Genomic DNA, 14,829 nt, shown 5'->3' with positions numbered 1-14,829 from the left:
ATGAAGGGAATTGCAGCATCGTGTCGTTCTCATTTTCAAGTTCTTGAGACGAATATCACATTGTTCCCCATATTGGTGCTTCTACCTTACTCCTCTCATGCTTTTCCAAAGCCAATCCAAAGGCCACTGGGGTCGACACAAGTTGCTCGTTGGTGCTCATTATTTACCAAAGCACTTGCTCATGACACCAAATCAATTCGTTTATCATTCCTGTCAAACTCGGCAATCATTGTACCAGAAAACGCATGGCACAGACAATATTCTTCCTCATCCAAAATCAGTATGAGCTTGAGGACAGGAATTGTTGGCCTGCCCAATGTGGGGAAGAATCATACGACACCTGGGTTGATGAATATATCTCTAGATTATCCCTAAAGCCTTTTGATCAGTCACGTCCTCTGTGGGAGCTCCACTTCTTGAATTACAGAACAAGCAAGGCCGGAGCCACCATCGTTTTGAGGGTCCATCATGCCATCGGAGATGGGATTTCTTTCATGTCCGTGTTGCTTGCTATTGCCACCAGAGCTAACAATCCTGCTCTCCCACCAACCTTTCCTGCTGCCAAGCGTAGGACTAAACCCAGTCGGCCCCGCATTGGCCTATCTAAATTTTTTCACAGGATATGGCATATGATGCTGGTAATATGGTACACAACGGTAGATGTGATAATCTCTTCACTGAAAATGACAGGATCGATTAACGATAGCCAGCTGCCAATTCGAGGATCTCCTGGAGTCGAATGCATGCCTGTTGCTCTTTCATCTGCTTTGTTTCAGCTGGAAGATATCAAGAAAATTAAGGAATCTATAGGAGGGACCATGAATGATGTGATAACAGGAATTATTTTCTATGGAATGCAACGCTACTTGCAAATTAGCCTATCAGCTATTCATGGAAAACATAGTTTACAAGATGCTTTTGAAAAGAGATTGGAGATGCCAAAGGACACTGTTATTAAACAAATGAAGAAATCAAGACTCACAGCACTATGTTTGATAAACACAAGATCATTGATTGAATTGTAAAACATGGAGATATTGTTGAATTTAGCCAAAGTGCAGCTGGGATCATTCATTGACCATACAATCTTCCCTTTATTCAAGGCGGAATATTGTTTAAAAGCCATTTTTATAGAAAATTGGTTTTTATTCAAACTAGAAGGTGAAAAGTCGAAAACCAAAAGTTAAATTTAAAACGTAGATATCCACCGTGGCAGAGAAATATGATTCGTTGGTCTATTTTTTGTCTTCAGTTGCAATTCAAAAGGGTCTACGCCACAGGTTCCGCATTCTTATTGGTTATCAAACAAACAACATGTAATGCTGCTTTTCTTCAGAACAGATGGTTGCTTCTTGTTTGTTATTGATGTTAAACAGCTCCCTATTCTGGTTGATCTGTTTTCTCACATTTGAGTCTATTTATTGTATTGTAAACCATTTGTAAAGAGGTTGGAATTCCTGGGAAACGGTGGGAGAGAAAACTCAGCTATTCACTGTACAGTTAGCCCAGGAGATTAATAAAAATGATGTAGCTCTGATTCATGAGATCCCTGTGGTGTGAGTTTAGCAAATGTGTTTTTCTCTGTTTCATATGTATCCTGCTATGTTTACATTTCATTCATGATCATTTCCAGTTGAATCTTTTTAAGTAAGAAAGGTAAAATCCATTTTTATTGCTCTGCCTTGGAAAAGCATTCATCCTCTGTGTGACTTCTTCTGTTTGAAAAGGATTCATCAGTTATGCCCTTTTCAACCTCTCAACAGTATTTCCACTCCATATTACTTCAATCTGATTGCTAAACCTCCTGCCTATCTTGCCTCACGAAATATTCTGTGTCTTTGATTTAATTTCCCAGCTCAGGCAGTCCTTTGGTCCCATACAGCCTAGAAAATTTAGTCATTCAATCAATTATCTCTTTCATATCTATTTACTAGCCTAAAATCAGTATTCATCTTGAGTCATCTCAGACCCTATTGTGTATTTTTACTGAGTGTGACCCGGAGAGAGCCCTCTCCTGTCCTCGTAGGGCTAGCTACGAGGCTGAGTGTGGTTTGTGGTTATCCTGAATTTTGCCTTCCTCAGCCTAAGGAAGATTTAGGCTCTAACATAACCCATACATAAATTACCTGCATACGAATTCTAAAAATAGAAAATAAACTATAGCGAGAGCATAAAATATAAAACATATATACACAAAGATTTTCCCTTCGATCCCAAAATCGGGACTACCAGATTGATTTTCATTATATTCCTTTCAATGTTACAACACATATATATACATGTTGAAGCATCCATAAACCCCAATCCATTAACCCTAGATTAGATCATAACCGTAGTTCCCTTGACTGGATCTACAAGATACCATGGGAAGAAAATGATCATGCCTAAAACCATGTGCAAAACCCATGCACAAAATCATAGGTAGGTCCACCCACCTAATAAAGAACCCAAACAAAAATTCCCGGGGTGCCGCCTCGGACACCGTAGAGGGGGGCTACCGCCCCCCTCTAACCCCCCCAGCTTCACTACTGGGGCTAGTCATAGAAATAATATAACACACACCCAATATTCTCCCACTTGTTGTTTTCTTTCCATAGGTAGCCACAAGAGAGTTTAGTCATTGGTCCAACCTTGCAATGCCCATTATTTCTCTACACCAAGAGAACTTCTCAGTGCTCACATACTTTGTCAATGCATTTGTAGTATTATTCAAAGTGTCCACCTTTACCAACAACACCTTTTTGTCCTCAACCATATCCCTCACAAAGTGATACTGAGCATCAATGTGCTTTGTATTTGAAAGATAAGAAGGGTTATTTGCTAAGAAAAATGCACTTTGGCTATCACACTCTATCCTTATAGCTCATTGTACTAACCCCATACTTGAACACAATCTCTAACCCCATACTTGAACACAACCTCTACAACAAAACTACTTCCTTTCTTGCATGAGTGGCTACCATTTATTCTGCATCTGTACTTGAAAGTTCCACTACAGAATGTCTCCTACTCATCCAACTAATTTCACCTCCAATATAGGTTAAACGGATACCCACTTGTAGATCTTCTATGATCGAGATCTCCAACCCAATCTGCATCAAAAAAGCTACGAATGTCCAAAACTCTATCCAATCCCCATCTTCCTTGGTAGAGCAAACCGTAATCAATATTGCCACGCAAATACCTAAAAACCCACTTCACTATTGTCCAATTATCCTTCCCTGGTTTTGACATAAACCTACCCAATACTCCCACTCAATGTGCAATATCTAGTCTATTATAGACCATTGCATACATCAGCCTACCAAGTGCATTTTCATATGGAACACAGGATATGTCCTCTTCCTCTTCTTCTGTCTTGGCCACTGTTCAACAGATAATTTTACACCTATAGGAATAGGAACCTTTACTGGTTTACTATCTTGCATATTAAAGCTTTGCAATATTGTCTCAACATACTTCCTCTAGTTTAACTAGAGCTTCCTCTTTGTCCAATCTCGTTTAATTTCCATGCATAAAATTTAGTTTGTAGCACCAAGATCTTTCATGTCGAATTTGGAGGAAAATTGGGTCTTCAATTCTTATATAATTTCTTTGTTATTTCCAATCAACAACATATCATCCACATACAAGACCAAATAAATAACACGATCACCAACTAATTTAAAATACACACAATTATCTACTTTCCTTCTTGTGAAGCCAATTCCTCGTATATATTTATCAAATTTATGATACCACATCCTTGGTGATTGTTTTAACCCATACAATGACTTTTTTAACATGCATCCCAGTTCTTTCTTACCATTCACCACAAAGCCTTCAGGATGTTTCTTGTAGATCTCTTCTTCCAGATCCCCATGAAGAAATGTTGCCTTCACATCCATCTATTCTACCACAAAATAAAAAGCAACAACAAAAATAAAAGTAATATAATAGAAGCTACCTTAGAAACAAGAGAAAAAATATCACCAAAATCAATTCCCAACACCTGGGAAGAACCTTTTTCTACCAACCAAGCTTTGTGTTTCTCCACCTTGTATTATTCATTCATCTTCTTCTTAAGAACCCACAACAAAAATGTACACAACCTTCCTTTTTTTCTGGGTTCCAAATCTTATAAAATTTTAAACCATTCTTATGCCCAATGAAGATGTACCTTTCATATTTACTATCCAACTTGGTTCTTTTCTCCTTTGTAACATGTACATATGCATCACATCCAAATACCCTCAAATGTGAAAGAGAGGGTTTATTATGAGTCCATACCTCCTGTGGAGTCTTATCCTCCAACATTGATGAAGGTGATCTGTTGACCACGTAACATGGAGTCTCCACTCCCTTTGCCTAGCATTATTGTCCTAACCCGACACCACTGAACATGCTTCTCGCCTCTTCCATCAACGTCCCATCCATTCTTTTTGCAACTCCATTTTTCTTAGGTTTTTATGGAGTAATATTTTGTCGTGAAATACCACACTTCTTACAAAGCTCTTCAAATTCATTCTTGAAAAATTCTCTACCATTATTTTTCCTTAGCATCTTTATCTTCTTCTCTATCTAGTTTTCCACTAGAGCCTTAAATTATTTAAACCCGTTAAAGATTTCATATTTTTCCTCAAGAAATATATCCACATATTCCTTGAGAAGTCATCTATAAATGATACATAGTACACAAACTTACCCAGTGATGGAATTGACACAAGTCCAAACACATCACTATGCACAAGCTCTAATATCCATTCTAACCTCTTAGCACCAGAGGGGAAACTCACATGATTTTGCATCCCACATACACAATTTTCTAGAAATCAAAATCCAAAGAGAAATTTGACATACTTTCTACCATACCATTACCATGAAGTATTCAAATGACCTTCTCTCCAATATGTCCAAGCCTTTGATGCCATAGCATGGTCTTTTCTCCAGAGACCACTATATTTTCGGCTCCACTTTTAGTAACTAAAAAATTGTTCCACCCATCAATAACATTTCTACCCTGAAGCTTGTACATAATTCTAATCCGAACTCCCCACATCAATACTAGTGCTCCCCAAACCATCATGCATATATATTTCTCGAACACTATTTTTATACCTACATCATCCAACTTTCTTACAAAAATCAAATTTTTGGCCAATGCAGGAATATGTAGAACACCCAGAAGTGTTCTAATCCTTCCACCTTGCAACTTCAACTTGACTTTTCTGAAATCGACGATTCTATCCTTTCTATCATCCCCTAAGAAGACATCACCACCATCATATTTATCATACTCGTGGAACCACTCCCTATGGGGAGTGAAGTGAAAGGATGCACCTAAGTCAATCAACCATGCCTCATGATCTACATGTGTACTTGAAGAAGAACCCAAGTACACATATCCACCTTCATATGAGGTGGTTTTTTCCTCTGTAGAAGGAGAATCATCAGATCCCTTTCATTTCTCAAGTGCTTTAGATCTACAATCCTTTTTGAAGTGCTATTCCTTTCCGCATTTCTAGCACAACCTTATAAGTTTTTCTGGATATTTAGAGCTACCTCTAGATTTAGATCTCCCACTGGAGGACTTATTTTTGTTTCTACGATGGGACTGTGCTTGTACAGACAAGCCATCACCATTTTGGCCCTCCATAATTTTCCATCTTATCTCCTCTATCAACAAGGATGAGACTATTTTATCAAACTGCAAGGCAATTTCATTGCTACCTATTACAACAACCAGACTATACCACGAATCTCGTAGAGAGCACAAAAAATTGATTCACTTACCTTCATCTGAAATTTTTATATCAATAGATAACAACTAGCTTACCACGATATTAAAGTCATTCAGATGCTTTGTCACCAAGTCTCCATTCTTCATACTCAGGTTATACAACTTTTTCCATAGGAACACTTTATTCATTGGAGACTTAGATTGGTACAAAGTCCCTAACTTGTCCCAAAAATCCTTCACCAAAGATTCCCTTGATACATTCAATAATACTGAATATGAGACACACAACCATATTGTGCTCTTTTCCTTTCGATCCAAATTCGCCCAATCTTTAGCTAACATTACCCTTGGTTTAGTACCCGGATCTACCATGATCCATTGATATTTATCCACCAGCAGATCCTCCATCTTGAGTTTCCACAACTCAAAATTCTAAAAATTAAATTTCTTGATCTCTATTTCTCCACAGATTACCATTTTCTTTCACCACAAGAATCAATCCCATAGATCTCCCACTGAACAAAGTCTACCATAGGCTCGAGAAAAACCCCTTAGAGGGAAATGCATCCCTTTGAAGCAAAAACAACTCTGATACCAAATGTAGGTTTTAATGCCATACACAAATTGGCTGCATACGAATTCTAAAAATAGGAAAATAAACAATAGAAAGAGAATAAAACATAAAACAAACATACACAATTTTTTTCCCCTGGATCCCAAAACCAAGACTACGAGATTTATTTTTCATTATATTGCTTTCAATTTTACAATACATATATATACATGCCAAAGCATCCATAAACCCCAATCCATTAACCCTAGATTAGAACATAATTGTATTTCCCTTGACCAGATCTACAAGATACCATGGGCATAAAACCATCATGCCCAAACCCATGTGCAAACTACACAAAACCATAGGTAGGTCCAGCCACCTAATATAGGGTCCAATTTGTTTTTCCCTAGGGCACTTCCTTCTTCATTTGTGAGTTTCTTGCTTGATTTGATGGGAATCGAACTCAAGAGCGGTCACTTAAAGCATTCCGGTGTGTCTGCTTTTGTATAAACGATTTCTCATTATGCGGATTAAGGAGGTGCAGAGATATATCCACACAATGAAAACTTTCTACACTCTACATACAACAATGAGTTAACTATGGCGCATAGTCTCCAAGAGGATTCATGGATCAAGGAACCACAAAATATAACTATAAGATTGGATTAATTTCCACCGAAATGCGCTTAAAATTTATACTTATTTCCTTCAAACATCTATTGTCACTAAAGAATTGAAATCTGAGCCTTAACCTAAGATTTACGTTAACAATGTCAGGCAAGCAACATTTTAATTTTCACAGAATATATATTTTTCATTACTTATATTTATTTTTATTATTCTTTAAATATTTCAAAGAAAAGGAAACCTTAACACTCTCATGTTGATTGAAAAGCAAAGGAGGAAAGACAAAAGATTGACATACACAAATAATATGAGTTGTTTCTATTCTTATATTGATCACACAAACTAGAATATCACATACAACTATCAAAAGAGCTGCGACTCTTGGATTTAACATACACTTGATTTGACTTGACTTGATTACAATGAACCCAACCTGGGGTATTTATTCTTTTCAAATAATGACCCACTCAAAATAACTTCAACATGGAAACACACTATATTTTACTTTTCCCAAAATAAGACCGAACTCGAACTAACTCACACTTGAATAAGTTAACTCACACTCTAAATTTGGATTGCACTTAACTCAACTTATCTCTTCATACATCACTCGACTTGGATCTTTCTAGATCTTCATGTAGGAGTAATTACTATTTCCAACGACCCCCATTAATTACAACCATATGACTCAACATAACATGTCTCAACTATGTTTTCTAGGCTTACAATAGAAATTGACTCAATCATCACTTAAACATGCCTATTGGTCAAAGTCTCATCTAGGCTTACAAAGACTCAAAATTTTTACAATTTTGAATTTTATTTTTTGTTTCTTCCAAATTCTATAGCCTCGAAACTGGTTTATTCTCTTTTGTGTTTTCTTGTGATACACTCCATATTTCTTCACTTTTTGTTGCTGCAATTTTTCTTTGACTTCTCTTGTATTTTTTCTAAATCTGTCTTCTACGCCTACCTCTTCAACAATTATTTCACTCATGGACTACTACCACAACTCTTCATCTTCAAACTGTCTTGTTTCCACTTCTTCCTATGCTTCATATTCCCAAATTTCTTTATGCTATATTTATTGATAGAAAAATCACATCTCTTATTGACTCCATTGTTGAAAAATTGTTTCAATGCTTTCATCTTTGTCTTCAACAAAATCCCTCTCTTTGTCTTCTCTTTCACCATTAGGTACTACTAACTTTTTCCTATACTTTGCAAACTCAGGATCAATGCTAGAAATGTATTCATTATGATTTTTAGTGAGAGATTCCTTCTCTTCCTCTTTCTTACCTACCTTACCTTCCACTCCTTTACAAAACTCTGCTACTATAAACAGGTTGTCTTCCACTTGGCTTCTACAAACAAGTGGGCTTATCTCACCAATTAATGGTTTTTCATCAAATTTAACATCAACATAATTTTCATCCACTCTATTTTGGGATGAATTAGCATGCATGTTTCATTAACAAATTTGATTTCACCAAATTCATCAGTTGTGGCTAGGTTCACTAAAGCACATGTCACTTTGTAGTCATGATCTATAATGCAAACTTGAAAGTGATGGTAAACTTGCAAGTAAATTTTTTATGTATTGTAGGAAATGGATCTCTTTGTGAAACACATAAAATTATGGTTTTTAAACTTAGTTAACAACATAAAACATAGAAAATATACCATATATGAAACACACAATAGGAAACAATGAAAAAGGAGTTCACCACTCTCTTGGGCTACATCTCCTGGTCCAGCTTCCAATGGTGGGCCTATTTCATTAATTGCTCAAATTTGTATTTACATGGATTTATAATGCTCATAATGAAAATATTATGTCTCCAATGGCTTTAGAACTGTCAAAAACCCTCATTTGGGTTCTTTCTGCACTGCATTTGGCCAAAAACTGAGAAAGTTATGCTTCTCCCAAGTTTTTTCCATTTTCCACAACTAACCATCCTACAATTCACCCCAAACCTAGCTTGAGCAACGCAAACCCAGAACCGACACACAATTTCAGCCTACAATCATTCCCGATAGTGCATTTGGTCTAACACTTTAAATGCCCAATAACCCCCATTTTCTGAAAATTTGGGTCGTATGGGGACATGTGCCTAGTGGCTGGGGCTAACCATCCACTCCCATCTACCGATCCCCAAAAAAACTGCACTTGGTCATATCGGTGCATAGAACCAGGCTTGGTGCCAAAAATTCCATGCATGCCCAAATTCCAAAAGAGTGTGGTCATGTGTGGGCACATGTGCCCTGTGGCTGGCCCTCGCTCTGTGCACCTAGGGGTTGGCCCCCTCTGCTCAAATCATCCTATGGTATTATTATGTTGGGCCATGACTTAGGGCTAGGGCTAAGACCTAGACCTTGGTCTCGCCCCATATTAATGTGGGTGAAGGGACTAGGGCTGGGGCTTAGCCCTTGCCCAACCCCAAATATGATTTGCACACAAACTTAAATGAAAGTTTGGACTTAATATAGTTAAGTCACAATGTTTGGTGTAGTGGTATAATGCTTTATTTATTGGTGATAGGTTGTGTTTTCGACCCTCCCAGAAGCCTGTTCGCCCATATTTGTTTTTTACTATGATGTTAGGAGGCCACATGGCATCCAACCATTGTCCCACGTGGCTCTCTACCATTGACCCGACCTTCAACCAATCACAAACCAATAAAATTATACCAACCAGAATGAGACACTTGGTGATAAACAATTGGCCCAAAATACATAATCAACTTTTTTAGACACCTGCCTAGTCAGTGTACGGACTGCTAATTGTGTGTACCTACAACTCAACTGTAATTTTTTTCCTGTTTATAAAAGAAATTAGAATGCGATATCAGGAGCATACGATATCAATTTTAAATTATTCAAGTCATCAAGATCTACGCACTGGTACATGTTTCAAGCATTTTTGAACACTTTGAATTTTGAGCACTTTACTGATCCCTTGGATCACTCCTCCCCATTGGAAGCTTGTGGACCTCCAAAAGACCACTTTTAGTCAAAAAATAGATGAGGGTGCAATTCCCTCTCCCTTCCAATCTCAATCCATTTGGATTTTCTTGGATTTGTGCCTTTGATACCAACACGAAGGTACTCGAAATTCCATCATTTTAAAGTTCTTATTATTCTATCAAGGATGGTATGTTTTTGCAATTCTTAAATAAATTATGGAGAGAAATGATCTATTGAAGGAATCTAAACATTCTCTCCTTGATCACCAATCAAAGGGGGCTCATATAATCTCAAATTATCAACATTAACAACTACATACATTCGCATATATGGAGGAAAATCCAACCGAAAGGAATTATTACCAATATTTTCTAGAATATTATAAGTTCTATACCTTATTGGTTTCAGTTTTTTACCTTCTCCTTTATGCCTCTCCTTGCTAATGTAAAGAAAAACTTCATCTCCAACCTAAAAATTGTGGTCAACGCGATGCTTATCATGCTTTGTCTTGTACTTGGCTTGCCTCTGTTCCAACTGTTCTTGTTAGGCCTCTATACTACTAGTGTAACCCCTTATTGTTATTAGTACAACCCACTTATTATATAGATGTACACATGTACTACCCATATTGTTACTATTGTGCCACATAGAAGCCCACTACTGTTACTATTGTGCCCTTACATTATTATTGTTATGTCGGCTCTGATTATGTTATGACCCCTTAGACTCCTATATAGAAAGGAGGTCTTTTAATTTGTATCATCCAAGAATTGCTCATTTGTGTAATGTAAAGGAGGTTTCCCCCTCGAAGAGGCTGAATTCTAAGACATTGATCTCTCCTTTCTATCTTTTTGTGAGCTAGTTTCATAACATTTGGTGTCAGAGCTTTGGATTCTAGGGTTTCGTTGCTCCAAATAGGTCATCGTGGAATTTTCGCTATAACTTTTTTTCTGTGATGTTTCAAAAGCTAAAATAAAAATCCATTTGAGAAGAACTCGCTCTAAATATCAAGTCTGAATTTTAGAGATTTTCGTGCTATATTTGCAGAGATATGATCTGCGAAAGTTGGTCTTTTTGGAGACTCCTGAATTACATTCCAAACAGGTGACCTGAGGAAAATAATCATAACTTTCGCTCTAAGTATTGGATTGAAATTTCGTAAGAAGGTACAAAAAGAGGAAGGGCTGTAGTTTCTTCTATATATTTTTCAGAGCCAAAGGTCAAAGCAGTGACACATGGCACTTCATACAAGTTCACTCTTCTGGAAAGGTCTATAATCCGGTCATCTTGGGAGATTGTGCATAACTCTTTCTTGGAGAATCCAATTTGGATCAAACTAGTGGCATTGGAAGGAGGACGTAGAGGGCTACTATTGGTCACAATTTCAGAACTTAAAGATCCAAAAGTAAAAAGTTACAGTCGTTTCAAGATCGAGCTCCTAAAATCAAGAAAAAGCAAGATGAGGAATTTTGATGGCAAGGATCCAGTAAATTGGATACTTCAGATGGAGAAATATTTTGATCTACATGGTGTACCACTGTTACAAAAGGTATGTATTTCATCTTCATATTTAGAACCGGATCAATTTTTATTGTATGAAGGGCTTTGTTCTCGTAAACAACTTGTTACGTGGTCAATTTTCACGGAGGAAATGATAGCACATTATGAGGATACAAAGAGCAACACCTTCTTTAGAGCAACACCACAACAATTGGAAAGAGTAAAAGGGTTTTGTAACATAGTGGAAAACAAAATTATGGAAACCAGGAAGCATAACCCTCACAACTATAAAAATGGAAGTGTTGTTTCTCCCAGCCTTCCACAACCTACAAGGGTTACACCACAATAATTGGAAGGAAAAAGAGAAAAAGGGCTTTGTTACAATTGTGATAGCAAATGCACTAAAGGTCATAAGTGTGCTGAGAAGAAATTATTTTACATAGAATATGAAGAGAAGGAAGAAAAGGATCAAGAAACATCAAAATAAGAGGATATACCCCAGGAACCCACCCCAGAGAAAGAAGAAATGAATCAAACCATATCTTGTAAAGCATTGACAAGAATTATCACTCCTCAAACTCTCAAGATAGAAGGACATATCAAGAAGAAAAAGGTGCAAGAAGTGAAACATCACATCGAGAAAGAAGAAATGAATCCAACCATATCTTGTAATTCATTGGTCGAAATTACCACTCCTCAAACTATCACGATAGAAGGACATATCAAGAAGAAAAATGTTCAAGAAGTGAAAGATCACATCGAGCATCAAGAAATGAATTCGACCATATCTTGTAAAGGATTGGAAGAAATTACCACTCCTCAAACTCTAGAGATAGAAGGACATATTAAGAAGGAAAAGGTTCAAGTAGAGAAATATCACATCGAGCATCAACAACAAGTTCTCCAACTTTTAAAGGATAATGCCACTTTGGTGCAAAATCAAACGAAACAACAGGTAGATCAACATCGTAGTGAAAAATGTCTTCATGTAGGTGATTGGGTATTTTTACTACTACATCTCAAGCAAGCTATTTATGAGAAGGAAATGTTGGCAATACTACATGCACTTAAAAAATGGCGACCTTACCGAATGGGAAGACTCTTCAAGGATGAGGATGTGGAAGCATTGTTTTGTGCTATTTCTATTATCCAACTAGATTGGATAAACGAAGCAAGGGATGAATGGAAGAAGAACGAAGAAGTATGGCCACTTATTCAAAAGTTACAAAAGATCCCAATTCAAGCAATATTGCCAGAAATTGAAGAGGAAGGAAAAATCATATTGGAACCTGGAGCAGTCACAGAAACAAGAACCTGACAGCTACAAAATTGATCAATTTCAAAGTATCTCATCAAGTGGAAGAACTTACCTGCTGAAGATTCCACATGGAAGGACAAGAATTTTATACAGAAGCATCAAGAACTACTCAAGCATTGAGGACAACGCTTTTTTAAGGGGAGGAGCATGTTAGGCCTCTATACTACTAGTGTAACCCCTTATTGTTATTAGTACAACCCACTTATTATATTGATGTACCCATTTAGTGCCCATATTGTTACTATTGTGCCACATAGAAGCCCACTACTGTTATTATTGTGCCCTTACATTATTATTGTTATGTCGACTCTGATTATGTTATGACCCCTTAGACTCCTATGTATAGAAAGGAGGTTTTTTCATTTGTATCATCCAAGAATTTCTCATTTGTGTAATGTAAAGGAGGTTGCCCCCTCGAAGAGGTTGAATTCTAAGACGTTGATCTCTCTTTTCTATCTTTTTGTGAGCTGGTTTCATAACAGTTCTTGAACCATCTGATGCACTACTTGAACTTGTTCAATGAATTGCTTGAACTTATAAATGTCACTATGACCATCAATAGCAACATCTTTCCTAAAGATAAAATCTAAAGGATATTTTGGTAAGTAACCAAATCATGCCACAAATGGAGACATTTTATTCGATGAATGCTTTTCCTGGTTATAAGCATGTTGAACATAGTGTAAGTGTTCATCCTAAAGCTTGGGATGTTTGTTGAAATAACCACGAAGAAGATGTACTACCCTTATGTTCACTACTTATTCCTGACCATTGGTTTGTGGATGGAATGTTTTACTCCTTTTCAGCTTGGTGTCCATGAGTCCCTGTTATGAAACCAGCTCAAGAAAATATAGAAAAGATAGATCAACGCCTTAGAATTCAGCCTCTTCGAGGGGGCAACCTCCTTTACATTACATAAATGAACAATTCTTGGATGATACAAATGACAAAACCTCCTTTCTATATATAGGAGTCTAAGGAGTCACAATATAATCCAGCCGACCTAACAATAATAATATAAAGCCACAAAAATAACAATAGAGGGATTCTATGGGCACAGAAATAACAATATGGGGGTAATAGGGGCACAACAATATAAATAAGGGGTATAAATACAATAGTAATGGGGTAATCACTAGTATTATGGGGACCCAACATGCCCCTCTCCTTCAAAAAAGTGTTGTCCTCAATGCTTGAGTAGTTCTGGATACTTCTGCATAAAATTCTCATCCTCCCATGTGGAATCTTCAGCGGATAAGTTCTTCCACTTGATAAGATACTATGAAATTGATCTATTTCGTAGCTGTCGAGTTCTTGTTTCTGTGACTGCTTCCGGTTCCAATATAATTTTTCCTTCCTCGTCAAGTTCTGGCAATATTGTTTGAATTGGGAGCTTGTCACCTATAACCTTCTTTAAACATGAAACATGGAAAACTGGGTGCAATCGAGAAGCTGCAGGAAGCTCCAATTTGTATGCCATAGTACCAATCTTTTGCAAGACCTTGTACGGACCATAATACTTTGGTGATAATTTATTATCCTTCTTAGCTTGCTTTAGGGACATTTGTTTATATGGTTGTAGCCGTAGGAATACCCAATCACCTACATCAAAACTTATTTCACTGTGATGTTGATCTGCCTGTTGTTTCATTCTATTTTGTGCCAATACGAGGTTATCCTTTAAGAGTTGGAGGACTTGTTGTTGATGTTCGATGTGATGTTCCACTGCCTGAACCTTAGAATTTTCTCTTAAATATGATGTGATGGATGGTGGTTGATACCCATAAAGTGCCATAAATGGGGTCATTTTTTTTGCTGTATGGAAGGAAGTGTTATACCACCATTCAGCCAGAGGCAACCATTTGACACATTGTGTCTGTTTATCAGATACAAAGCAACGAAGATATCCTTCCAAACATTTGTTTACTATCTCAGTTTGCCCATCAGATTGAGGATGATAAGATGAGCTATGAGCTAACTGAGTACCAAGACAAGAAAATAATTCTGTCCAAAAATTTCTAGTGAAAATGGGATCTCTGTCACTTACAATAATCTTTGGGTTTACATGTAGCTTTTGAACTGTTTCCATAAATGCAGTAGAAACTGTACTGGCTTTACATGGATGTGATAATGCACAAAAGT

General features: G+C 37.0%; 1 protein-coding gene across 1 annotated transcript; it reads left to right on the top strand.

Moving 5' to 3' along the window:
- Window positions 1-245: 245 nt before the first annotated feature.
- Window positions 246-1,025, top strand: LOC149199394 (wax ester synthase/diacylglycerol acyltransferase 11-like). The gene has a single exon (XM_089400565.1). It carries the CDS (start codon window positions 246-248, stop codon window positions 1,023-1,025), a length of 780 nt encoding a protein of 259 aa, XP_089256691.1.
- Window positions 1,026-14,829: the final 13,804 nt, after the last annotated feature.

The sequence above is a fragment of the Pinus tabuliformis genome, chromosome 2_1, assembly GCF_031772625.1.
Source record: "Pinus tabuliformis cultivar Carrire ecotype Pingquan chromosome 2_1, CPIR1, whole genome shotgun sequence".
Lineage (NCBI taxonomy): Eukaryota > Viridiplantae > Streptophyta > Pinopsida > Pinales > Pinaceae > Pinus > Pinus tabuliformis.
The sequence above is the reverse complement of the archived record's forward strand: the minus strand, read 5'-3'. Positions and strand labels throughout refer to the sequence as shown.

Coding starts and splice junctions, on each gene's coding strand:
- LOC149199394 (XM_089400565.1), top strand. CDS start 246: ATGGCACAGACAATATTCTTCCTCATCCAAAATCAGTATGAGCTTGAG.